The 25,861-nt window shown below is 42.9% G+C and overlaps 1 protein-coding gene across 6 annotated transcripts in view; it reads left to right on the top strand.

Moving 5' to 3' along the window:
* cicb (capicua transcriptional repressor b) overlaps positions 1-25,248 on the top strand; it is a 44,308-nt gene extending 19,060 nt beyond the window's left edge. For 3 of the 6 annotated variants that reach the window (XM_014334444.2, XM_014334449.2, XM_014334448.2), the window contains 19 exons: positions 8,032-8,181; positions 8,324-8,498; positions 9,153-9,264; positions 9,382-9,564; positions 9,662-9,794; positions 9,885-10,063; positions 10,396-10,534; positions 11,224-11,321; positions 11,421-12,411; positions 12,509-12,648; positions 12,775-12,935; positions 16,875-17,065; positions 20,182-20,640; positions 20,748-21,097; positions 21,221-21,378; positions 21,467-21,627; positions 21,827-21,961; positions 22,892-23,035; positions 23,142-25,248. In XM_014334444.2, the coding sequence (XP_014189930.1) occupies positions 8,032-8,181; positions 8,324-8,498; positions 9,153-9,264; positions 9,382-9,564; positions 9,662-9,794; positions 9,885-10,063; positions 10,396-10,534; positions 11,224-11,321; positions 11,421-12,411; positions 12,509-12,648; positions 12,775-12,935; positions 16,875-17,065; positions 20,182-20,640; positions 20,748-21,097; positions 21,221-21,378; positions 21,467-21,627; positions 21,827-21,961; positions 22,892-23,035; positions 23,142-23,431 (4,349 nt within the window). In that variant the 3' untranslated portion in view covers positions 23,432-25,248. The remainder of the gene's footprint in view (positions 1-8,031; positions 8,182-8,323; positions 8,499-9,152; positions 9,265-9,381; positions 9,565-9,661; positions 9,795-9,884; positions 10,064-10,395; positions 10,535-11,223; positions 11,322-11,420; positions 12,412-12,508; positions 12,649-12,774; positions 12,936-16,874; positions 17,066-20,181; positions 20,641-20,747; positions 21,098-21,220; positions 21,379-21,466; positions 21,628-21,826; positions 21,962-22,891; positions 23,036-23,141) is intronic. The other 3 variants (XM_014334446.2, XM_014334445.2, XM_014334447.2) reach the window with 3 other exon arrangements.
* Positions 25,249-25,861: the final 613 nt, after the last annotated feature.

The following is a 25,861-nucleotide window of genomic DNA, read 5'->3' on the forward strand; positions in this document are numbered from 1 at the left end:
GTGTGCTTGTGTCCCTTTTCTCTGAGAGAAGAAGAACTTCAGCAGGCTCACATGTTTTTACTCTCTAACATGTTACTAACGGCTCCTTCTTTCTTACATCTCGGGCATCTTTAGTCAACATTCTCAGAAAATGGAAACAATCTAGGATAACTGGAGGGGGTTTCCTTTAATTCAGGCGTGTAAAACTCATTTTATTTTATGGGCCACATACAGACTAATCTGATCTCAAGTGTGCCAGACCAGTAAAACCACTGCATAATAAACTATGAAAATAAAGCCCTCCATATTGTTCCCTAGGTGTAAAGAAATGCTCTCAGAATACGTTCATCCAAGCCATAAGCCGTGAAAGACACCCTTTACCCCACTGCACTTTAAATATGGCAGACTACGTAAAGTATTTTTTCTTGTCATTTATTCAGTGATCTAAATGGTAACAGAATAGATGTTACCATGAATAATTAACTTAACTGCAATTTGCACACTTTGAAAGACTATCCAGTGGGCTGGATCGGACCCTTTGCTGAGCCAGTACATATACCTGGGCAGTATGTTTGACACCCCTGGTCTAAATAGCAGCAGCAGCTGCTTCCTCATCTTCTGCTGTTGTCTGTAATTTTGAAAGTTGTCTTAAAATCAGCAGAAAATACGTGACTTTTTATATTTAATGAAAGTTGTAGCCTTCTTTAGTGACGACTTTCATCAGTTCAGCTCTGAAGTCGGTGAAGAAGATGTTTATGGTGGGTTTTTTGTGTATTTGTTCTCTTGTTTCCAGATCACTAGTTCCTCTCTTCTCTATACGACCATGTAGTGAAACTACCTCTCTGTGCAGGCTCATTGTAAGCATGAACGTTTTCTTAAAGAGCACCTTTAATTATTAGATTTATATTTGAATATTATTTATATGTCATTATTCCTCAGCATTTTTACCAAATCTTCATAATTCTTTGTCTCAGTGTCACATGCACACGCAGTTTGTGCAACATGGAGTAAACATGTCACACTCCCTTAAGAACACGTGAATACACTTTTTTGCACTGCTGTTCTGCACTTCGATGCATCTTTTTGACGTTCGCCCGCCTTCGTCTATCTCATTTTTGATTTTTTTTCTAAACAATTATGAGACTTTTTTTTAACCCTTTGCTCCATCGCATTGCAGTGGCTTCGCTTCCCCTCCTTTTACACTTCGCTCTCTTCATCCTGGTCTACCCGGATACGGATACCCGGGAATAACATCCCCACTCCCTCCCGTCCCTGCTTTACGTAACGCTTAAAGCCCTGCATATCCTCCCTGGCCATGGCAACAACCACATCTGGATCACGCAGCCCATCTAGACTGGCACCAAAGCAAATGTGAAGCCCTCAAGACTTACCACAAAAGTCATGTGCAGTCATAATCCTGTTTCCTGATGGACTTTGGGGAGATTCTCAAAATGCATTGGTGCACTGGGATTTTGTAGTCTGAGGTGGCTCCAAGACTTTGAATGCATGTAAAGTTAGAGCGATATTGAGATTTGTTCCTGCTTCTTTAAGGTTTCTGTCAAACCCACATTCATTATTCTTTTCAGGTGCTCCTCATATGACAAAGTTTACAACGAGTTTGTAGTTTCCTTCACAATTTCTTCTCTGTCCTTCATCCCACTCTCCTCCTCTCCTTTCCCTTTGCATCTCTACTTCCACAGTCTATGCACTTGCTTTCTGGTTTGTTAGCCATTTATCTGCAGGCTAGTAGTGCCCCCAGATGGTCAGACACATACATTACAAGTTCCCTGACTCTGTTGATGGAGGGATCTGGGTCTTAACTTCGTGTTTCACATATTTTTCCTGCTGCTCATCATTTGATGTTGGTAGCAGTGTTAATGAGTCTTGTAGAGCCTTTTGCATTGATTCTATTCAATTCCCTAATGTGTGTCATTCATCAAAGTAATCACTGAACATAATCTGTAGTCACAGTTTTTTTTTGTTTTTTTTTTTAACTTTCAATGAAACTGGAACAAAATGAGGAGCGAATCGAGCATCTTAAGAAAGCCCCCACAGAGCCGTCCCTCCTGGTATCCGTATGCCACATAACAGCGATTGGTTTATTTTAATGCAATAGGTGGTGATGGTCAGTAGTAGAGTTGTGACCGCGGGCGACATGGAGAACCTGTGCCCAACATAGCTGTTGCCATGGTAACTGCAAAAGACTGGTGGATCGAGTTATAATTGGACGGAGCAAAATGGTGGGTTGTGGGAGGGAGAGACAGAGGACAGGGGTGGAAGATGAATTAAGGGATGAGAGAGATGGGATGGGAAGAAGGAGCGAAGGCGGTGCTCCGCCTGCACAGTGCCAGTGTAGGTAAAGACGAGGAGGAGGAGGAGGAGGAAAAGTTTCTCGTGTGATGTCACGAGGCGTTTGACAGATGTAATTGGGGGGTAAAGGCATGCACACATATGCACATGAAAAGCATGATGTCTGTGAGAAGAGACAGCACATGAAAGCTGCTGAACACCTACACAGATACTGCACCGCCAGCACAGCAGCAGGGAGAGATGGTGAAGCCAAGCTTTAGGGGAATTTCTCTTTTACTGTTTGTCTTCACACCTTCTATCTTAGTCTTACCAGTCTGCACTACTTATCTCTTGTTTTATGTGACTAAGTGCTAAAATTCTGTGGTTTCCCACCGTGTTGATTTCGCCTCCCTTGCATATGCAGCTTCTTGTGCACGCGATCAACTGATTTTCTTATCTGCACATCTTTTGCTCTAAAAAGGTATGACAGCCAGAAACCGTTAATCTACTTTTGTGCAAATACATGTGCAGTATTATTACAACACTAAGTGAACTGGAATTGTGCCGTACTCAGACCAGGATAAAGGAAAAACCCATTATTCCGCTCTGAATAATTGGTCAGTTGCAGTTCCAGTTATGTTTACCCAGGGTTGCAACCACTGAACAGCCACAGCAATCTTTCATCTCCACCCCTAACCCTCTTTCACTCTTTTTTCCTTTTCATTCTCTGAGCCAAGCTGTCCAGCATCCCCTCCTTAACACACCATGTTTGCTTGATTGACTTGTTGAGAGTGCAGTGCAGTTGATAAGCTTTAGTCTCTTAGTCTGTGTCAGTGATTAAAGTTTTGTATTTTCCAATTACATTTTATTTATGTTTCATTCTGAATGTTTTGAATTCAGGTCAGTTTCAGTTAGTTTCCAAAGTGGTTTTGCTTGTTTCAGTTTAGTTTTTACTGCTTAGTTTTAGTTCAGTTTTTGTTAGTTTTTCTATGTAATTTCTAGTGTTTTTAAAGATTATTATATTGGACGTGTGCCCCAGGGATAGGTATTATAATACAAGCCCAAGACTTTACAGAAATAGTTGATTTGGTCATGTAGACCAGCGGTCCCCAACCCCCGGGCCTCGGACCGGTACCGGGCCGCGAGGGTAGAGGCTCAGGTGTGAAATGTATGGTTTTCAGGGTTTTTATCGGTTTTCAGCGTTATTTTGTTATTGTTTTTATCGTTAACTCGGTTTTCCTGGGTCTTTTCACATGTGTTATGAATAAATCTTCTTTTTCGGTACCAGTACTAGTTTTATTTTGTTGTATTCATCCGCGACACCTTAAAGGCCGGTCCGTGAAAATATTGTCGGGCATAAACCGGTCCATGGTGCAAAAAAGGTTGCGGACCGCTGATGTAGACACTCTGATTCTAAATAAATGTGTCCATAAAATACTCGTCAAACAAGTTGTGCTTTTCAGATGTGACGAAAGACTAAAAGTAAGGAAATGTCCTCAATACCCTTGAGTTGCAAACATTTCCAAATACTCTTATAGAAGTGTAACCCAGGACTTAGAGGGTTAACTTTTTTACTACTAAGGGCAGCTGCTGCCAGTATGTCTCTCAGCCTTATTGGTCAGGTCTCAAGCTCCCGATGTGCTGACTGGCTGCTGGTGATAAATTCAGTCCCTCCCAGTATTGTATTTGTCTTATGGAACCATTAAAAAGGCTGAGAAGCAGTTCTTGCCTCAGTGAGAACCCACATCACAAATACCCATCCTCTTTCTATCTGTCTCATCAGTATAATGTCTATAAAATCTATTTAAATGCTTCCCCTTTGTCTGCCCCATCTCAGGCCTCTCACACCCTTCCTCCTTTTGAAAGAAGTTCTGTTTTCACAAGTTGTTTTCTCTCCACCCCCCATACCTCCCCCCCCCCCCCCCCCCCCCCCCCCCCTCTCTCTCTCTGGCTCTCCTGCTGAAAATGACTCTCAGTCTATTTTTACCCTCTGGTCCTCTCCAATGTTAGTCTGTTCCACCCATTTTTTTCCTCTCTTTCTAACCAGTCCTGCTCTCCTGTTTTCAATTCTCTTCTTCTTTTCTTTCACTTTTCCTCCTTGTCCCTGTGAGTGTTGCATCAGAACATTTTTAATTCTGTCTTGGAGGAGGCACATTTGCATGATGAAGAGATGGAAAATATTTGGAGAGCTTTTTATTGGGGAAAATTGCACCACTTGCCTCGTGGCTCTTGGCTGTGTTTCTGAAAGCAAACGTGTAGCATCACCAGAAAATGGTTATATGTATTTCAAATTCTTTTTTCGAATGATTTATATTTCTAACTTGTAATGACCCTGCATGCTTATCTAGGTTTATTGGGTGAGGGTATGCATTGCAATCTTGACCCCAAAGTCCTCATCAGAGTCCACCCCCTGTGCAGATTCCCTAGAGAGACCGAAGCAGCGTGACAGGTAAAGCGCAGATAGCACACTAGCGCCTCCCTGCATGTGTGGTCTTTTTGTGTATTAAAACTGGAGCCGAGCATTAGTAAGGGGGCGGAGCTTCTCTAAATTCTGTTAAGCTATCGGTTGGCCTACATCTGAGTGTCGGCGTTTGATACGCGCTTTCACCCACCACTCAAGGTTTACTACGACTCCTCCACCAATGAAAGAAAGAAGCACAAAAATACTCACTTTTGAGGCCTTACACGGACTCCAGCTCGTGTTCCCATATCGATACAGTGAAAATATTTATTAACTATTATTGAGTATTTTAAAGAAGCTTCGAGATTAGAGGGAGAAGAGGTTATAGTTGTAACGCCGGGTGTAATTTGCATATGACTGGCATTCCAGCGCACCCTTCCGCCAATCAGCGTGCGCGGCGGGTAGATGACGGTTCGACGCCAGGGCGAATAGCCGAATAGTATTCGCCCAGGGGGGGCGGGACAAGGCTGGGCGAGGTTGACAGGACGAGAAGGGGAGGGGTACGAGTACAGGAGGTGTGTGGGGGGGGCAAGCAGCCTAGTTTACAACAAGAGGAAGAGGAGGGAAAGAGAAAGAAAGGGCCAAGGCTTACGCGCGAGAGAGAGCGAATGAGGCAAAAATAAGGGAGTAAACTCGGGCTGGGAGGTGTGGAGATGTGATACAAGGACTTTTCTGGGCCAAAACAACACGAGTAACAGCAAGTAGTCAGCGGACTGGACGGTGTGCGCGCCGATGTCGTCCGCACGAAGTGGCTAGCTAACCTGCTGCAGACAGACCGACCTCTCAAACGGCTATCACCCAGCGTCGCGGGGTTTAAAGCCCCCACCTCCTTCCACCACCCCCCGCCGTGTTCTGGTCCTGTACTGGGGGGGGGGCATCTACAACCGGTCACTCTTTTGCTGCCTCGAAAGCTTGATCGAGGAGGAGTAAGAAAAATACAACAGCAACTGCGATTCATCTCACCCCCCTCCCCTCCTTCCTTTTCTCCTCGCTGACTTGAGCCAGGAGTCCTCACCGTGGTTGCTTTCATCGCTGTGTTGTAGTCTCATCAGTTGCTAGCTAACGTCAGGTTTGTGGCCAGATTCGTCAGGCAGGATAGGAACTGCTAAATCGGAGACAGTACAGGTGGTTTTCTCGGTAATCAAACTGATGGATAGCGGGATTGTGAGCGCAGGGTGATGGATGAATGCACCAGATTTACGGTAACGATGTCTTCTTATGAGTGGGAACAAATACAACTAGTTCGGTGTTTCTTTTATAGGTGTTAACTGAATTGCCTGGTTAAAACAGGTGGATATCGTAATCCCGAGGGGGGTGGGGGGCATATATCAGAGAAACAAGTTTCGGAGTAATGCACTTAACAGACAGTGTTATATTTGATGTCAGTACATTTGAAAATAGGATTTTATAGTTGCGACATGAAAATAATTGCGTTTCTTTTGCCCGTGTCTGTGCGGCGGGTGCACGACCAGGGGCGTTCCCGAGAGGTTGGTCCAATTTGGAGCGGTGCACTTGAGGCTCCGGTTATTGCAAGAGGCAGCTAAATTTGCCGTGATTTCTTTAAACCCCCCCCCCCCCCCCCCCCTCTTTTTCTTTTAAAATGCCCGAATCAGCAAGTGTTGAAAGTCGGTGTTGAAGGAAACGGCGAACACTTGGACATTAAGCAGATTCACAGTAGTTGGAAATAGAAGAATCACTTGAGCTGTGATCACCCCACTTTGCTTGTTGGAGCGCTGTTTTACCCTGATCGATACGGCGCTCTGTAGCTGTGCGAGTCCGGGACTTCATGTGCTTCTCAGTACCTGCCGAGCCCCACCTGCCCAAAACCGTGTAGTAGCGCAGAGCACGTTTTGACATGGCCCAGAAGGACTGCGTAGTTTCCGGGTGGCTGTATCAATCCAGGCCGTGGATGGGCTCGAGGCCTTGTTAACCCCTTCATGCCCGGGCTGCTGTAGTAATGTAAACAAACAGGGAGAGAGGGCATCGGGGGTAATTAGACCAAAGGGAGGCGGAACCCTGCCTTCGATCATAATCGTCTTTTTTCAGTGGCTCGTCTGTACACCGCTACATTCGCACAAATGTAACATTATTTAGTTTTTTCTTACGAATCGTTTACAGTACACCCTGTCCACTGATGTTTGTTCCGTGTGCGTTATCAGATTGCGGCATACTGCGATACGGATATATGGACTCTTATCTCGTATTTTAGTTAGGTTAAAAATAAATAAATAAGGATACCTCTTGAAGACCTCATCATGTCGGGAAGTGATGCAGTTATTCTTCTGAATGATGGCTGCAACCTGTAGGGATGAAAGGGATCCAGACACACTATGAGCTTCCCAGATTTTTGGAGTAAACATGTTCTCTTACCTGGATATCTACATGTTATAGAAGAAAGATTTTAAAAGGACTCATTATCATTACGTTTTTTAAAAAAAGATTTTTTTCTTTTGAAAACATCAAGGATTTCTTTCAACAATGTTCTCATCAGAGAATCCTCAGTATCTTCGCCAAGGATTAAGCATGTTTGGTTAGTCCATATCTTATTGTTTACCTGAAGTGTAATGCAGGTACACAGTGTAATGCCTTTCTGAGTGTTTTTGTTAATGTATGAAGCATTTTTATCTAGAGTTTCTTTCTTTCTTTCTTTCTTTCTTTCTTTCTTTCTTTCTTTCTTTCTTTCTTTCTTTCTTTCTTTCTTTCAGTAAAGGAAATAGTGAGTTATACAGCATTTGTTTTATTTATGACATTTGGTAATGGCTTCTGTTCTCCATTCAGCCTGTTATTGGGAACAGAGAGTCCTTTTGTACATCTGCAGTTTTTGGAATGATTTAACCAGTTTAGTGGATGGAGGTCTGATCTGTTACTGTGGCAGTACTGATATTACTGGTAGCTTTCAAAGCACTGGTTCTTTCTTATTCTGCCATGTAACCACCAACCTTTACCTACTATCCCAGATGTTATCCAGCCTGTGGTTAGATGGCTAAAATGCAAGATGCTACTGTGTCCAAAGTACTACTGCAAGAAGTACTCTGTTGTTGTCTGTCTGATTTTTAGTATTTTTTTGTTGTTTTTCCATCCAAAATAATATAACATTTGTGCTTGATCACATTGTAAACTACTTGGTCATTGAGTAGGAATGCGACTGTTGTGTAAGTGTTACAGTGACTCCTCTAAATAAGTAAGCTGTTTCTTGATTTGTTAGTACGAATGACAGATTGTTTTGAATCTGAATTCAAGGCAAGGCCTCATATTGTGAATTTATCAGGTAAATTAATCTGAATTCCTTTTATCTTCTGCAGTGTGGACCAATGTAGAGCCCCGGTCAGTGCCAGTCTTCCCTTGGCATTCATTGGTCCCCTTTCTGGCACCTACCCAATCAGATGCTACTTCTCAGCCAGGAGAGGGCCAGCACCCAGTCAACCACCCTCAAGCAGCCAGTCTGAAGACGGGTAATGTTTATATTAAGACTGACCTAGAAGCTGTAAGGAGGGGGGGGGAAGGTGTTGTCACCAGTTTCGGGTTATTTTCCTTTGAAACTTCAGCAGCATTTACTGCTTTCTTTGCCCTGAATAATTTGTTGTTTTTCCTCAGAGTGTCAGGGGGTGGCAGCGCTGCCACAGGAGCCTGCAGAGGCACCTCCCACTGTAGAGAGAGGTCCCCCATCAAGGCCTCCCCCTGCTTCAGATGAGCCGCCTCCAGAGAAAGAGAAAGGAGATACAGAGAGGGAGAGGCCTGACAGTGAAACTGAGAGTGATGTGGATGACCCGTAAGAGCAGCTTGCTTGCTTGCTTTCTTTCTTTCTTTCTTTCTTTCTTTCTTTCTTTCTTTCTTTCTTTCTTTCTTTCTTTCTTTCTTTCTTTCTTTCTTTTTTTTCACTGTATTGGGATTTTGTGGGTAAATCTGTCAGGCTAAAAGAACACAGAGAAATAGAGGTAGCACAAACCCTCATGTTTTATCTGTTAAAGTGGTTATGTATTTGTCCAAGCCAGCTTTCACAGTAATTTTCTGTGTGGTGCTGTGTACCCACACATACAGTAAGGGAGTGTGATATTTTCTGTATCCTTGCGCTAATTTGGGCAGAAGAGCTCAATGCCAGAACAAAGCAGATGGGAACAAAAGCATTCCATCTCTGGTTTCTATCACTATATGAAAGGCAGTGGCCAGGCTGTCAGACATTGAAATGGATTAGCTATCTGCTGAATCTGCTGCTGTATCTCATGGGAGATGAACTACTTGTGCTCAGTGTCTACATCTCATAGACTCGCAGCCTTAAGGTAAATAATACCTGATGTTAAGTAGAAAATTACCGGGTTTTTAAATATTAGAGATGGAAAGAGAAGAAGTGCTAATGGGCCAGCCTCCATGCGGGTATGGAAAATTAAAGATTATAGACCCAGAGATGTTTTTCTGTCTCCTTTAGCTTCCTTCCAGGAGTCGTACAAGAGCAGCCTCTCTCTACATCACCAGGAAAGAGACGTACTCAGTCGCTCAGTGCACTGCCCAAAGATGGAGACAAGAGCAGCCCTGGAAAGGTGGTGTTTGTCTTTTTTTTTTTTATTCACTGCATCCACAAAAACACAATTCTCAGTGTGTCCTTAATTAAGATATGTCACGTAATATCTGACTGTTTTTCTTGCTCACTCTTTCAGAGGGAGAAGGACCACATCAGGCGACCAATGAATGCATTTATGATTTTCAGCAAGCGCCATCGAGCATTGGTTCACCAGCGTCACCCGAACCAGGACAACAGGACAGTCAGCAAGATTCTTGGGGAATGGTGGTACGCTCTAGGACCTAAAGAGAAACAGAAGTACCATGATTTGGCTTTCCAGGTATCCAGATGCATACAGAAAGATGTACATAATTTTAGAAAAATGGTTCAGTCGTATATCAGTTTAGATGCATACCTGTCCCTTCTCTTGGTCTCAGGTCAAAGAGGCCCACTTCAAGGCCCACCCAGACTGGAAGTGGTGCAATAAAGACAGAAAGAAGTCCAGCTCTGAAGGTCGTGGGGTACCAGGGAGCAAAGACATCAGAGAGAGGAGCATGTCTGAATCCACAGGTTGGTCAATATGCAGCATACATTTACAGAGATTCTCATATGCCCGTTATTCTTCAAGTCCTTATCAGTGATATTTTTGCCTTGGGATAGAGCCCCATTCTGTCGAGCTGAAAGGTGTCAGTCCAGGACTGGTGGGCGTGTCCGAGAGGACTACAGGAGAGGGCCATGCGAGCCAGCTTACTCGCCCCAGAGCCTTCTCCCAAAGTGCTGTGCACAGCCTGGAGCGGAGTGACAGGGGTAATACGCAAGCCCTTGCAGAACTGGCACAGGTGAGAGAGGAGAACAGCTCATCAACTGAGAACGTTGAATATTGAATGTTGAAGCTTAGTATTTTCTTTTTAAAGAATAAAGGAAAAGCAGCCATTACTGCTACCAGTGCAGTCAGAAATTTAAAGATGTGTTTTGTGAATTCATTTTGTGTTCCCAGCAATAGAAGATGTTTTCTACTTTTGCTTTCCACAAACATGAAAAAACTGTTTTGGCAGCAGGATGGTGCATTTTCAGTCCCAGACTGGCATCTTGAACACATTTAACACATTGCTACATCAAACCCAAATAAGGTTACAACAAGAAGGTCATCCTAATATGTCTTTTTTCTCAGATGTGTGGGGATGGTGGCAATCAGTTCTCGAGCCATGCCCCTCCTTTGGCACAGTCTCAGCGTGGGGTCAGCGAGGACATGACCAGTGATGAGGAGCGCATGGTCATCTGTGAGGAGGAGGGAGATGATGATGTCATTGGTGAGAAATGAATACTACTGTGCTCATGCAGCCATATTAGATTAGAGCAATTAATGTGTTAGTAAACTGCTTCCAGCAGCACTGAACCACACTGCGTATTGTCATCTTCTGTATGTTTAAAAAAAAAAAAACACCCACTCAGTACTAAGAGGTAATGTCAGCAATTAGTTCCTTGTGAAACAGTCACATGTTGTTTAGTCTCTCCTGTTATTGGCCACTTTGACATTTCAGATTTTAAGAAGTGAGAGCAGTTTCAGACATGCCCCAATTATCTGGTTATTTAAACGGTAATTATGAGCAGCTGAGTGTGAAAAACTGTTCACGTCAGCTTCTCGCTTGTAATTACAAGTCTGAAGTTTCAGGTATCACTGACATTAACAATATCCTTGCTAAATGGCTGCAAATGCACATCATCTGGGATTTGCATTAGAAATAAAATAAAAAATAATACAGCGAGTTCAACCTCTTTTGAAAGGGCTTAACTCTGTAACAGCAAAAATGGCTAATTAAAGTTGTCTAACTGGTCTGACTACAAGATTGCAATGCAAGCTGACAACCTTGGATAAGAGGTGTTCTCTGCTTTCTCCCAGCATTACATGAATGCATCACAAGTTTTCCCTGACCTTTTGAGTGGATGTTAAATTTTAAGGAATATCAAGTGTAGCAGGAGTGTGTGCTTCTTTCCACAGAGGACCCTTATCCCAGCAGCTCCATAGACCTCAAGTGTAAGGAGCGTGTGACTGACAGCGATAGTGAGAACGGTTCGGGTGATGAAAGCGATCGAAAGGTAATGGCATTGATAGCTATCAGTTTAACACACACAGATTTCTTGAAACATTTTAAAGGTGATTATCCTGTGTAACATCTGTATATTTGTCCTTTTCAGAGAGTTTTTGCTCCAGTCATTTGCTCTTCTGCTTCCTCCTCTTCCTCACACCATACTCCTCATGGTAGGAGTGTCTCACTGTCCTCCTACCCCACCACCAAGCGCTATGATGAGGGGAGATCAGGAGGGGGAGCATTTATGGACCACAGGAGGAAGGAAAGAGCAGAGGGAGAGAATAAGGATGCATTTGGAGGGGAGGAAGGTGGAAGTGGGCAAGCCACTTCTCTCTCCCTTTCTTCTGGTCAGTCAGTCATGTCCACTTCTCCAGCCGGAGGGCCTCTTCCCTCATCAGTAAGTTCGCTGGGGGCGAACCCACTCCTTAGGGTGGCCTCTACAGTGGTGACCAATGTAATGCGTCCTGTTATCAGCACACCGCTCCCTATCGCCAGCAAACCTAGAGATGGAGCCACTTCATCCAACCCTCACCCTTCCGAAAGGAAGTCTCTGACTCCCCAGCAGCAGCCACAACTCTTGATTGGTTCAGCTTCAGGAGGCGGGGCCACAGCCACAGGGGGTGGGTACTATTCTTCGTCATCACCCAGTCCAGCTATGGGTCCAGGTGGTGTAGTGACTAATTTAGTGTTAGGAGGGGCTTTGCCTCCCCAACCCTCTATACAGCTTGTAACCCCCTCCCCACAACCCCAGCCATCTCAGCCGCAGGCTCTTCCACCCACTGCTGTTTCAGCTCAGCATAGCCAAACCAACGGGCCCCTGCCTCTGCCCCTGCTTCAGCCCCAGTTCCTTCCTGCTTCCTCCCTGGCACCCCCTGGGAGTAAGGCCATCACTCAAGTCCAGTACATTCTGCCTACCCTACCTGCCAACACCAACCCAAAGAGTCCACCTCAGCAGCTCAGCCAGCCAACCAGTGTCTTCAACCTGCCCACAGCTCCACCGACACATGTGTCCTTGGCCAATGGAAAGCAACAGGGTACAAGTCCACTGACGGGATACACGTCCAGCCCAGCAGTAGGAGTCGGCCCAGGAACTAGAGGTGAAAGCTCTAACAGGAGACACAGCACTGGAGCTAATAGTCTGTGTTGACTTCTAATGAAATGCTCATTCCCCCTGTTTATCCGCGTTTTCATCAGTGCAAGCACAGTCTCCGGCGCTCCAGGGTAAAATGCTTGTTCCCATGGCAACAGTGCGAACTGCGCCAGCCCCTGCCCAGCAGTTTCCGATTGTGGCTCCACCTCTTCCTGTCCAGAATGGAGCTCAGTCCGGAAGCAAGGTCAGGGGTGCTTCACTGATGATGTGTTTTTAAACTGTAGTCATTTTCTTATTAAAGCTTTATCTGAGCAAAGCTGCAAATAAACATTTGTGTTGGTTCTTCTATCTTTATTTTTTTCCCCCCCAGATCATCCATATAGCTCCTATGCCCGTTGTTCAATCTCAGCTGCCTCAGGGTGGAGCAGTACATCCTGCCAGCCCCTTCCCTGTAACAGTGGGCACAGCTGCTGTGGTAGCACCAGGATCAGCCCCCTCCCAGGCTGTTCTAGTGCCACCAGCACCTACAAGGTAGGAGATATCAAACTGCAGTGAGACAGTGAATATGAATATGGGACCAATAGTTCACCAATAGCACTTGGTGACAGTGGGGAGGAAGGACTCCTCTTTAAAAGAAAGAGACCTATATCAGAAACAGCTCTAAGGAGGGGCGGCACTCTGCTGTAACCAGCTGGGGGTTGGGAAAGTAGATGAAACCAGAAAGAGGAGTGCAGAGATCCCATAAAGAACAAGGAATGAAATAAACACCACCATCACCATGTTGGCACTCTTTAAAAATCATTAAAAAATATTTTTAATTGTGTGCTTGTTTGTAAGCTTGTGGTGTCCTATCTTTCTTCTTAATTAGAATCAGTAACAAAATTTCTTTAGGTGCAAAATATAGTAATGTGATTAAAAAGAAAAAAGTTAATGTGTTGAAAACAGAAAATGTTAGTATTTAAAGAACTTATATCATGTCTGCTGCCTTATTATGACAGCTGAGTAATAATAACACATGCACAGCTAATTCCTCCAACTGTTTCTTTTGAGAAAGAAAGCATGATCTGTTGAATAGCCCTTTGAGCCAAAATTAAAAGAGGCATAAGAAAAGTGTTTTGTTCACTGAGAACATTGTTGATCTGGCAGTGCAGGGCAACAATAGAGGGGAAAAAAAAACTCATCTGAAAAGCACCGTCGATTTACCCACATTTGCCCCCCTCTTTGGATTTTCTTTCATTCCACTCACTTTAAAAATGAAAATCCAGTAAATGCTTTACCTATAAATTACACAGCATGTGAGCAAGATGAGGAATTACCCGGCAGCCAAATGTTGACCTATCTGTTTCCCATTTTTCATAGCTAACTGGAACAGCTTTAGTGCTGTCAGCCTGTGTTAAACACATTTTAAATTCTAGTTAATAAATGAAGTGAAACTTCCAGTGTGGTTATTGGGGCTCTTTGTCACTACTCACAGTATTTCTAAACTTTCCACTGCTGTTCATAACAGACGTGTTTGAACTGACATAAAGCATTTATATAATGGAGACTGATGTTTGACAGCTTAAAAGCTATTTTCTAACAGATAGATAAACCCAGCAATGCAACACATCACATGTCTGAGAGCAGCTGTAAACAAATGTGCCAGTAAGGCTTGACTCAGCTCTGATTAACAAGCACTCATTTATAAACATATGCCAGCCCTTGTGCACCCTAGTCCCCAGTATCCCTGAGCTGCAGTTGATCTCTGTAATTGTTCACTTATTGGAAGTGTCTTTGCATTTGGGCTGCAACAATTCATCAAGTAACTCGATTACAAAAAAATCTTTGAGGCAAATTCTTGGCTTCGATGCTTCGTTTGCACTCAGTTGTCACCGTGTAAGCGTGAGCGTTTCACCCACATTTGTGACTAAAAATAGACCCGCAGTAGGAATGTATTTAGGAGCACGTGTGAACAAAAAGTATTATAATATTAAGGTCATGCAGCCCCCAGTTTTTCCACAAAAAGACTGATAGTACAACAGCAGCAGTGAAGATGATGCTGTCGTAGTTTAATGTGGAGCTGTCGTCAAGACGCTCAGGTGGCGTAAAAGAAAACAGCATTTGTTACTTTAATCACTGTAAAAACCTTTACTTGGAAAAAGCTGCATGCAAAGCTTTAAACCCACTTGTTCAACAAGCTGCAACGTTTTAGCTTCTCACATCCACCGCCATTTATCTTAGACTACAAGCTATCTACGTTAGTGCTATAGAAGTTCACATAAAATATGCAGATGAGCTGTTAACCTAATTTAATACATTTAATTTAAATTAGGCAGATTGATAAAGGCTGCAGCTGGCCACTTTCTATCACAGTGATACCTGCAGCAAGCAGGGGCGAATCTAAAGGGGGGTATAGGGTGTACTAAACCCCGTACCTTCCTTTACAGCTTATTTCAAGGCTCTAGTAATGTAAAATATATATAAAAATAAAAACAAAAGTTAAAACAAAATTCAAAAGTTGCTTTTGTTTTTTTGTTTGCATGGGCAAGTGAAACTCTCAGCCACTGACCTGGGGCTGTTAGGTGGAACACTGAATTATTATTATCACTAATTATCATTAATCATTGATTATTATTGGAACAACCTCCCTCAAAATAGTAGGCAGGCATGCTCTGTGGAGGTTTTTAAAACTAAGTTGAAGACACATTTGTTCACCCCATCTTACATGTCTTAATTTCTATGTCTTTTACTTTTTAAATTCTTACTGTTTTTAACTTGTATTGTGTTTTTACTTGTACTGCTATTTCTCCCTTTTATTTATTCATCTTTTTAGTTTCAAATAGCTGTACAGCACTTTGTTTTAAAGCGCTTTATAAATAAAGTTATTATTATTATTATTAACATCTACACCATCAGAACATCCGTTTTCTGAATTGGGACATGCTGCAGCTCAGCACATGGCAAACAGTTCAGTTCAGAGAACGTTTTTCTTCATTGCAATCACCACATACAAGACTTAAAAACACATACACGTGAACACACAGCAAATGTACCTCATCCAGGAGGTACAATCCTGTCAGAACTCAGTCTGAAGTCTGTTGTTTTTATGTACCTTTTTTTAAATTTTTTTTTATTGCCAACTGTCCAGGGTGTACCCTGTATCCCCCCCTATGATAGCTGCGATAGCTCCAGATTTCTGTATTTGTTATCTGTCTATTGTTGCATTTTTAATTTTTATTTTAATTTAGCAGTTTAGTTCTGTGGATGGGTGTTTAATTCAGTTAAACTATTAAAATTTGTAATTTCTAAAGTGTAAACCAATAAGCAATCTCATTAATAAGGCAAAAGTATTTCTTATCCGATAACTTACTTAATTGATAAGATACTCGATTAACAAAGAAATCAATAGCTGCAGCCGTATTTTGCAGGCTTTCTGCATATGACAGATGTGCTGTATATATATACACATAAATACTTAGAGGGAACACGTTGATCCTCCCTTTACAGGTTTGCTGCTGTGCTTTCTTTGATGGAACATTAAAATGGAGAAGGCAAGCCACGCGTGCAGCTTCATTCACAATCTGTAGTAAACATCAGTTAACCAGCGATAATTCCCTGAAATCATTTTGAGCTTAAAGACATGCTCTGTCTCCGTGCGCACTCAATTTGGTTACTTCCAAAATAGAAGTTAATCAGAAGGAGTGTTTTTACATGACGATTTTGCCCACTGGCTAGATAATAAAAGGTTTATTCAACAGTTTTAGACCAAATGAAATACTTTCTAAATGGGCCAGTTTATGCCTTCCAAGGTTTTAAAAAAAAAGGCACTTTAATTCCAAACAGGCTTTTACTGCAGTTAATGGGGAAATAAAACTCTCTGAGTAATCACCGACAATATTACAAGTTAACAGCTGAGTTATTAAAAAACAATATGCTATCTTTTCCTTGCAGCATATAAGCTGAAGCTGTGTAGCTTCTCCATATTTCCTGTAACACAGTGAGCAGACAACACGAGAAACCGAAATTCCAGTAGGGGTGCAGCTGTAACACTACAGCTCTATTCTGGATATGTTAGTCATGCTGCTGGTGGCCCAAGTTGCCTCTGCCTGCCACCCCCACACTACCTCTCATCTCCTCTCTCACGCACACACACACACACACACGCACACGCACGCACGCACGCACGCACGCAGCACTAGTTATCTAGTGCTACTTGCTGTGATGTACACTCACCAACTGACCCTCACTGCAGCACTTCTCTTTTTGTCTTCCTCTTTCCTTCTAATCGTGTCTCTGTTCCCTGCACTCTCAGTCTGCCTCATTATTCTACTGTAACATGGGCTGTCGCTGCCTCTGCACCCTTCCTGACATTTCTTATTACAATAAATGTCATCCTCCTTCCGCCTGCTTCTTCTTCTTGCCTTCTTCTTCTGTTGTTGTTTTTTTCATTTTATAATAATGACCTCACCTGTATCTGTACCTCCTGTCCAGGATCACCTACGTCCAGTCCACTCCAGGGGTACCATCCACCCTGCCTCTAGTCTCCAATGCAACAGCCTCCTCCCCTTCGCAGCAAGCTCTGCCAGTTCCTGGGTCTGCATACGTACCCGCGCCCCTTGCAACTCTTGGGTTCACAGCCATTGCCCCGCCTGGACAGACGCTTGTACAGCCGCTGATTGCAGGTCAGAGCCGTGGAAAAAATAATCCAAAGATCCTGGGTTGTTTTTTTGTTTTGTTTTTAATACAGCAATTCTGTATTTTGAATACATCATACTGTGTGGGTCACATATGGCCCTCTGAATAATGTTGATGTAACAATGCCAGCATCAAAGTGCATTGATGACTGATGACCTTTTCTGCTAGCTGAAACATACACTAACCCTGCATTCATGTGCTCTTTGGATGGTCCTGAGTTCAAAATATCTGCTTTAAGTAAAACATTGATAGCTTCTTCGTGTTTAGAATTATTTTATTATAGGCTTTTAGGCTAATAAATTACGAATCTAGGTCACTCTACGAGGAGGGCAACAAATCGTTAAAAACTGTCACATGACAAAGTAAATTCAAGCCTAAAAATTAATTTACTATGCATGAGTTTTTATCATTGTTAAACAAATTCTTCTAATGTTCACTTTACATGGTGGATATGATGTTTTTGAGGATGAGATCAACAACTCAACTTTCCCTGACTTCCCAAGTTGCTTTTTCATCTTGGTTTAGCATTCATTTGAATTTTTAGCAGTAACACTACACTAAAATTACAAAACACAGGTTGTTACTGGTCGATGGCACACTTCATTACACAACAGTGTCAAAGACGTTGAGATAAGCTGGAGGACAAACCTTTTTGTAAACATGATTTACTACAAAACCATTTGTAAAGCTAGTTTTTGGTGAAGAGGAGCGCTGACAGAACGTCCTGAGTTCAGGGTTAGAGGACCTGCAGGGGAGAGCTGCACAGCTGGGAAGCAGCATGATCAAAGCACCTGGAAATGCAAAGAGCAACACAGCAGAGATGTAGAGGAAAAGAGGGTCTCGGCTAAGATCTTACATCAGCTGGCCGAAGCTGTTACGGTGTTGGGGTATATGGTGTCAGCTGTGGGGGGGAAATGGATGATTTTGTGCCCTCATGAAAGCTCATGTTAATAGTCTGAATTGGGGGATGTTTCTTTCCGTTTAAATGTGGTGCTCCTGCCTCCACATGTAGACAAGGTAGCCCCTCACTCTGACCCAGAAAACAGGTTTTCCAATGCTCTTACCTAATATATGAAATCTACTAGACTATTATGTCTCTGAGTATTTCCATGAGCTTATACAGTTACAGGCCACAGTGAGCAAAGTTCACAAACTTGTTTAACTCTTGGCCCAAGTTGTAAATTCAGTCTATTTATAGAGCACAGGGTTCAACAGCTTTTACTATCAAGAGCCAGTTTGGACCCGAAGACAAAAATGAAAGTAAATATAACTTAATGTGGTGTAAAAATAAGAGATATAACAAAGGTGGCACAGCATTTTAAGTATACATTAACATTACTAATAAGGGTAAATCTTTTACCACTCGTTAGTTCTCTGCAGTGGGCTGTTTATGATTATTCAGTCCGTTAACAATCCCTTTTCATTACAATAATAAATGTTTTTGATTCATTGGGGGGAAAAAGAGAAATGATTTACTTTTTAAACTTTTAGCACCAACAAAATGGAACAGTTGTCAAGTGGAAATGTCCAGTAGCTATGAAGACACACAGGCCATTTTGAATGCTACCTGTGTTTGTACAAATGCTTAAGTTTAGCCTGTTTTGATAACAAATGAAGCTTAAAAAAAGGCCTGTTCCCATTTTAATTAAACTAAACCTTACCTAATCAAAAACAGCCATTTTATAGGCTAAAGTTCAGCTGTAGAAATCCATGTCCATGCACTCTTCCATTCCCCATTTTCCTCTCTGACTTTTCATTTTTGGATTTGTAGTACACAACATACTTGCGTTTATATAGTAGTTTTCTAGTCTTATTAGCCACTCGAGCACTTTAGACTAAAATTCACATTATAAAGCTTTTTCACTCTGTACACTTTTATCATAGCCAGTTAGAGTCACCACTTAACCTAACATGTATGTGTGTAGACTGTGGGAGGAAGCCAGAGGCAAAGGGAAAACATGCAAAGTGCACACAGAAAGCACATTTGACAGAGATGAAAAATCTTAATGCAGAACTACATCTCTCAGCTCTTACGAGATATCATATGATTACTTCTTTTTTTTTTTTTTTTTTTTTTTTTTTTTGTGGCCTTGAAGAGTTGCAGAGTAAGACAGCGGATATCTCTCTTGGTATTAGATGTACTGAAGTGCTGGGAAAAGACTAAGCTTGACCTCTTCACCACCTATATATGCATATTTAGTAAAAATAAGCCTCTGCATAATTGAATATTGTATACTTCCATTTCATACTCGGTTGGTTAAACAACACGTGGATATTGTTTGCTTCCCGGTGTCTCTTTTCAGTAGTAACCTTCATCTGCGTTAAAACTTTTTCCAGCATTTATTTAGTGCATGGTACTGTGGGAGAGTGGATTCCATTGAACCGGTGATTTTTTTTTATTTTCTTAGGCCAATTTATAAATCACTACTTTATAGAGCTATTGCCAAAATTAAGTCTGATTTTTAACTATTTTTTATTAACTTGTTAAAAAAATACATGCAACAAACCACAAGAGTCTATAAATAAAGTTATCATTTTCATTTAGGTTAAATGGCCTTTGAATTAAAACACAAATTTTATAATTTAGTCCAAAGCATATATGCATTAAGTAATTTCAGTCATCCATAAATGAAGTGAGTCAGTGTTAATTATGTGTAAATAACCTCATCAGTTACACCCTCAGCCTTGCAGAGCAGCAGAGAAATATACATTAACTTATGAGTAGTTTTGAGTAAAGTAAGCATTAATGCTGTTAAACCTGGGCTAATCCAGTTTGTACATTTTATTTATTCTCATATGACATGAAGGGAATACATGAACAAAAAGTACTGTTAGCAGTGTTAGCTTGTATTTTTGCCTTTAATATTTGCATTTCTATTTTGCTTAAATACATAAACAAACATATCTCAGTAAAATCTTGGTTCAGTGAGTCCAGGTGGAAATCTGGATTGATAGTTGTCAATAAAGACTGTAATTTGTCAGATTATTGAGAGAAGAGAAGGAATAGGTATTCATCGTGTTGAAAATGTCGCAGATCATCATAGCGATGTGGAAAATTATGAGGTTCTTTTTGCCCTCTTGGTTTCCTGTCTCCTTCATCCAGGTCAACCACCACTCCTGGCCACAGCTCAGTCTCCACAGCCCTCCACCTCAGCCCCTGCTTCAGGCTCCGGGGGCCAGATAGTAACTGCCATCTACCCTCCTTCACCTAGCGTCACCATGGCAACAGGGGTGGTCTCCATGGCAGCAGTACCCCCCAGCGTGGTCTACTCTGTCTCCAGCCCGTCGAGCGCTTCTCCCCACATCCTGCCCAAACACACAGCAACCCCCTCCATCATCACGCACCCACATCCGGACAGACAGACTGACAGGCACCTGCCTCCGGACAGACCTGCGGATCGACAAACTGACAGGCAGACGGAGAGGCAGGCAGAACTGCTGACACATTCAGAAAGACAGCTTGAGAGGCAGACGCAGCCCTCCAGCAGCTCAGCGGCGCCTCCCAGTGGCTCTGCTGGCTCCATAAGGCCCTGCAGTCCTTCGCTTCAGATCCAAACACCCGGTAGAACTGCACCCACTGTTTTTTACCCTGCCACTAAAGTTCATTGCTTGAATGAGTGAGCGAATACTTTCATTCATAAGTATTTTTATTTCTTTTCTTTTTTACAGGAAGCACACCAGGCACACCCAAACTCACCCTGCTTCCAGTCAGGGTCCCACAGAAAGTGAAGGCAACAGTGGCCACCATTCCCGTAGGCAGCTATGAAGGAGGCGGCCGAGGGAAGGAGAGAGAGCGTGACAAAGACAAGGAGCGAGAGCGGGAGCGAGAGAGAGAGCGAGAAAAGGAGAGGGAAAGGGAAGCTGCAGCCAACAGTCATTTTGCCTTTGATCTTGAACCGCCGGGGCAGACGGCGTCTCCATCAGCACATCCCACAGAGGAACCAGCATCCTCACTGGAGGGCTCCAGTGCTGGAGACTCCTCTGACTCAAGAAACAGGGAAAGCACAACCGCCAAAGAGGTGAGGGAGCATCACATTCTGGCTTTTACTTCAAACACTACCAGAATAAAGTACTGAGCCGTAGTGCACGTGTAGTGCCTCTGTGTTCTTGAATAAAATGCCTGTATTGAATTTCCTGTGCAGGCTGGGTGGAAGGAGTCCCTCCCCTCCTCTCCTCTCCCTCCTCCATCAGCCACAGAGCCCGCCCTGCCACCTCCACAGACTGACAAAGAATGTCCCACACCCAAAAAGGTCAAAGCCCGCCCACCACCTCTGAAGAAGACCTTTGACTCTGTTGACAAGTGAGTTAATGCCTCTGTAAACCTCTGTGTTTGAATTATTGATGGACGGTGTATATATACTGTGTATTCTGTCTTTGTGTGTGTGTTGGACTGGAAGGGTGTTGTCAGAGGTGTACTTTGAGGAACGATTTGCCGAGCTGCCAGAGTTTCGACCCGAGGAGGTTTTGCCGTCACCGACTCTGCAGAGCCTGGCCACCTCACCTCGTGCCATTCTGGGGAGCTATCGCCGCAAGAGGAAGAACTCAACAGGTCACACAAAGCACTTTGGGATACTTTGAGGCTGGTGTCTGTAGAGCAGTTTCTTTGGCTTTCTGCTGATAATTACTGGACTTCAATAGTTCATTATAATTTTTACTTTAACATCCAAACCGTTGAAAATAATGCTCATTTTATTTATATCTCTCATTGTGTTTGCTTGGATTTAAATTTGTCTCCCTTCTGCTTCTAGATTTGGACTCTGCTACAGACGAGCAAATCTCCCCAAAGAGGAAGAGTCGGCGGCGTTCCAGCTGCAGCTCCGAGCCCAGCACGCCTAAAAGTGCCGCTAAATGCGAGGGGGACATCTTCACCTTTGACAGAGCAGGTAGAGCACACAGAACAGCAAGGACAAGATGCAATATTCTCATATACTTAAAGTGGACCTGTCACTTCCAGCTTTGCATGATTCACAGTTCAGAATTAGTGCAGACTAAAACAAGCTGATTTAGCTCCTCCCACTTAAGCCAGTTTTCTTCTCATTGGCTGCCTGTCACACACAGATCAGAGCAGGTGGGGCTCCTGTGATCACAGGCAGAAATTAGATCTCTGTTCTCAGTAACATCATAAAGACAGGAAATTAGAAAGACTGTCTATACCTATGGCCTTTATAGCAGTACGAAGCCTGAGCTTTAGGTTCACAAGGTTCAGTAATCTCTACAGTTCGATCATACCGTTGTCCTCCTTGGTGATAGCTGGTAGCTAACACCATCGTTACTGGGGTGAACAGGAAGTAGGTTAAAGTACCCTTTTAAAGAATCGTTGTTCACATTCTGTAATGCCTTAAAAAAAAATTACATTTAAAAAATCAATTCAACTCTTATCAGGATCATAAAAAATAATCTATTTTAATGCATTAATGGGGAAATTAGCTAAAAATTAATGGTAGGCTATTGCTGATCACACTGAATATTATCCCTAATTTTTTACACGCTAACCTCATTATCTTAATCTTGCCTGTTTTTAATATGAACATGCACTATTGTAACAGTGGTATGTACAAGACAGTTAAGCATGATACTGTAGGTCTCCTTTAATGTTAATAGTTCATAGTGAGCTGTGATGCCTGTCTTGATGTAGAAATGTAACGAGAGGGTTAAGGATTAATGAAGAGCTTGTTTTTTAGGTGGGGATTTTTATCTTTTGTGTATTGATGACCTCCTTTTTAAATTCATTTAATTCGTTACTATTTAATGTGACTGTGATGTTAAAATTAATTCAAATTCCTCTCAGGGATCTAATGGTTTATAATCTCCAGCTTCTTTCCCAGCACCAGATGGAGAAGACATCTTGACTGAACTGGAGTTTGATAAGGTGCCGTACACTTCCCTGCGCCGAACGCTGGACCAGAGGAGAGCACTGGTCATGCAGCTGTTCCAGGAACAGGGCTTCTTCCCATCAGGTTATACGCACCCACCAACCTTTCTCTCTCTCACACACACAGTCACAGATTTCTGGTTCTTCATTCTGGTTGTAGACTTCCTGGTGATTTCGTCTTTTGTCTACAGCTCAGGCCACTGCAGCCTTCCAGACGAGATACTCAGATATATTCCCCACCAAGGTGTGTCTGCAGCTGAAGATCAGGGAGGTGCGGCAGAAGATCATGCAGACAGCTGCTCCTTCCGACATCTCTATTTTAGGCGGCTCAGACTCAGCCGGCTCCATCGCTGGACCTTCTGGGTCTCAGTCAGGGGAAGGATCTTTGAGAGCGGGTGGAGACCCACAGGATGAAGACATGGAACACGGGACAGAAGCGAGCCCGGAGGATCCTCGTGATTCACATGATTCTTCTAGATGAGGGGAGCCGGCGAGTTCAATTGACCCAACCGGTGTCTGTGTGCCACCTCCCCCTATGCACTTTTCCTTATCAATAGTCTCCACTCTGCTCTTGCCAGATCACGATTTCTTCCCATCATCGGCATTCGAATTCTGAGAGTGAGAGACATTTGTATGCAATGTCGGGACCTATTTTTTTTAATAATCTGTGACCATTGTACCAAAAAATAAACAAAAAATTTAAAAAGAACATCTTAAAAACCAGTGGCACAAAAACCACCACACATACACCCTGGAAAACTTTGAATTCTCACACTTGAATTAGCACTCTGTATTAACCCACCTTGGAGAAAGCTCCCATTGATGCCAGTAAACGAAGGACCATTGTGTACAGCTGCACTCATTTGCCTTGAAGAAGAAAGTCTTCCCGTTTTGGAGGGAGAAACACGCTCAACCGTTTCTGAGACAGTGAAAAGCGGGCGGTTTTAAGAGAAGACGTCGTAGGGTTTGATATTTGTTTTGTTTTTAATAGTTTTAGAGGAGTAAAAGCAGTTCAGTACCTGCTCGAGGAACAAACCTGTACCTAGTGACTAACTGTTGTGAGCTCGTCTTTGTTTTTCTGCTGACATTCGGGGGCTGGGCCCTCAACAGCCAGAATTGATTTGAATTTGACAAGTTGTTGCAGTGGACCTGGAAAAGTTCTTGTGGGGGGGGGGGGTCCACTCATATGTAGACCTTCAGGAGAGGCCTACTGGGAGTGACTGAAAAACTGACTGAAATTTAAGTGGACTTCTGGCAGTGCCATCATTCCTGCAGTTACCTGACTGGCCTCCTCCCTCCTCGCGACTGACCCTAGCACATGCCAGCGGGTAGGGACGAGCATTCCTGTGCCTCTCATTCGCTAGCCATTGAAGGAAGGAATGTCAGAGTCATCGGGCACATCCAGCCTCTTACTCGTAGGACCTCGATCCTCTGTTGCCAAGCAGTTTTATTACCGTTTTGTTTTTTTTGTTTTTTTTAAAGTAATTTGATTTGTATTTAACATTGTCATATTCACTTTGTTGTTGTACTATTCCTATGGTTACTATTATTATTATATTATTATTATTATTATTATTATTATTATTACTACTACTACTCATATCATTGCAGTGAATCCCTGTCCTTAGTTCTTTTTATCATTGCGGGCAGATGTTTCCTTTCTTTCTGTTTTTTTGTTTTTATATACTTTTGGAGGCAGGTGAGAGATGCTGCTCCACACCTGTACAGTTCCTCCGTTGTAGTCTTCCCTTGGCTGGCGTCTCACCTCAGCAAGGACCTGCGGTGCAGTTAATCTTTTTTCTTTTATTCTTTTATTATTCGTTTTAACAGAGACAGACCTGACGTGGACCTTTATATTCATTCAGCAGTAATAAGCCGTATGGTTTTTAGACAACCCACACCCACCCCTCCAGCAATGCCTCTCTGTCCCTCGATAAGTTTGACTCTATAGCCTCAACGTACATCTCCTTCCTCCACCCCTTTCCTCCCCTCCTTCCTCCCTTTGTCACTTTATTGCTCTTTCTAGACCTCCCTTTTTTAGGCCGGGCGGAGAGAAACCCGGGGGAAGTGACGGGAGGGTGACAAATCAACGAGCGCTGGGTGGATATAATACTGGTTGTGTCTTTGTGCAAGACTTGGTTGTGTTGTAAATAATTACTGTAGAGTCAGTAGACTCGTTATATTATTGATAAGGAAAACTGTCATTAAACATAAGTTGACTTTTAAGGCACCATTACTGAAGGTAAAACACATGAAATGGGAAAAAAAGCAACTATAATAAATATGGCTATTAATGTTTTTGTGTTTTACTCCTTGTTTTGCTGTTCCAGTATGCAGGAGAGGAATTTATATAAATTAAGTTTGTATCTGTATCTTTCAGTATGCAAATAAAAATAGGTGTTCAATTAAAGTGATTTTATTGCTGGCATTGTGAAAAGTGGGGTTTTATGGACGATAGATCAGTGGCAGATTAAAGGAAAAACTCAAAGGCACAGTTTTAAGACCATAAACCTTTTTTTCAGCAGGGTTTAAGACTGGGTGTAAACTGTCTGGGAACCAAACATGGTGAGGTGCTGGATGACCTTATACCTTTAGCAGGACAACAGTGCTGCTTAGGATGGAGCTTCAAAGTCTCTGAAACTCCACAGGAGGGATGGAGCGCCAGATTTGCAACATATATTCCCTCATTTGTTGTTTTTATCGTGGAAGTGTTCAAATCAGTCATCTTTAAGGTTTTCCTGCACAGAGTAAGGATTCAGGCGAGGTGGTTTGAACTTCTAACTCCCTAACTATGTGATGATATTCATTTTCCAAGTGGGAGAAGGCCCTGGGCTAGATTCAGGACATGCTGGCGAGTTTTTAAGTGCTGTCAAACTCTCTGAGCACCAAGCTTCTCCTTCATACCTTTCCT

This window comes from Haplochromis burtoni, unplaced genomic scaffold, assembly GCF_018398535.1.
Source record: "Haplochromis burtoni strain Fernald_Lab_line unplaced genomic scaffold, NCSU_Asbu1 Contig_80, whole genome shotgun sequence".
In the NCBI taxonomy this organism is placed as follows: Eukaryota; Metazoa; Chordata; class Actinopteri; order Cichliformes; family Cichlidae; genus Haplochromis; species Haplochromis burtoni.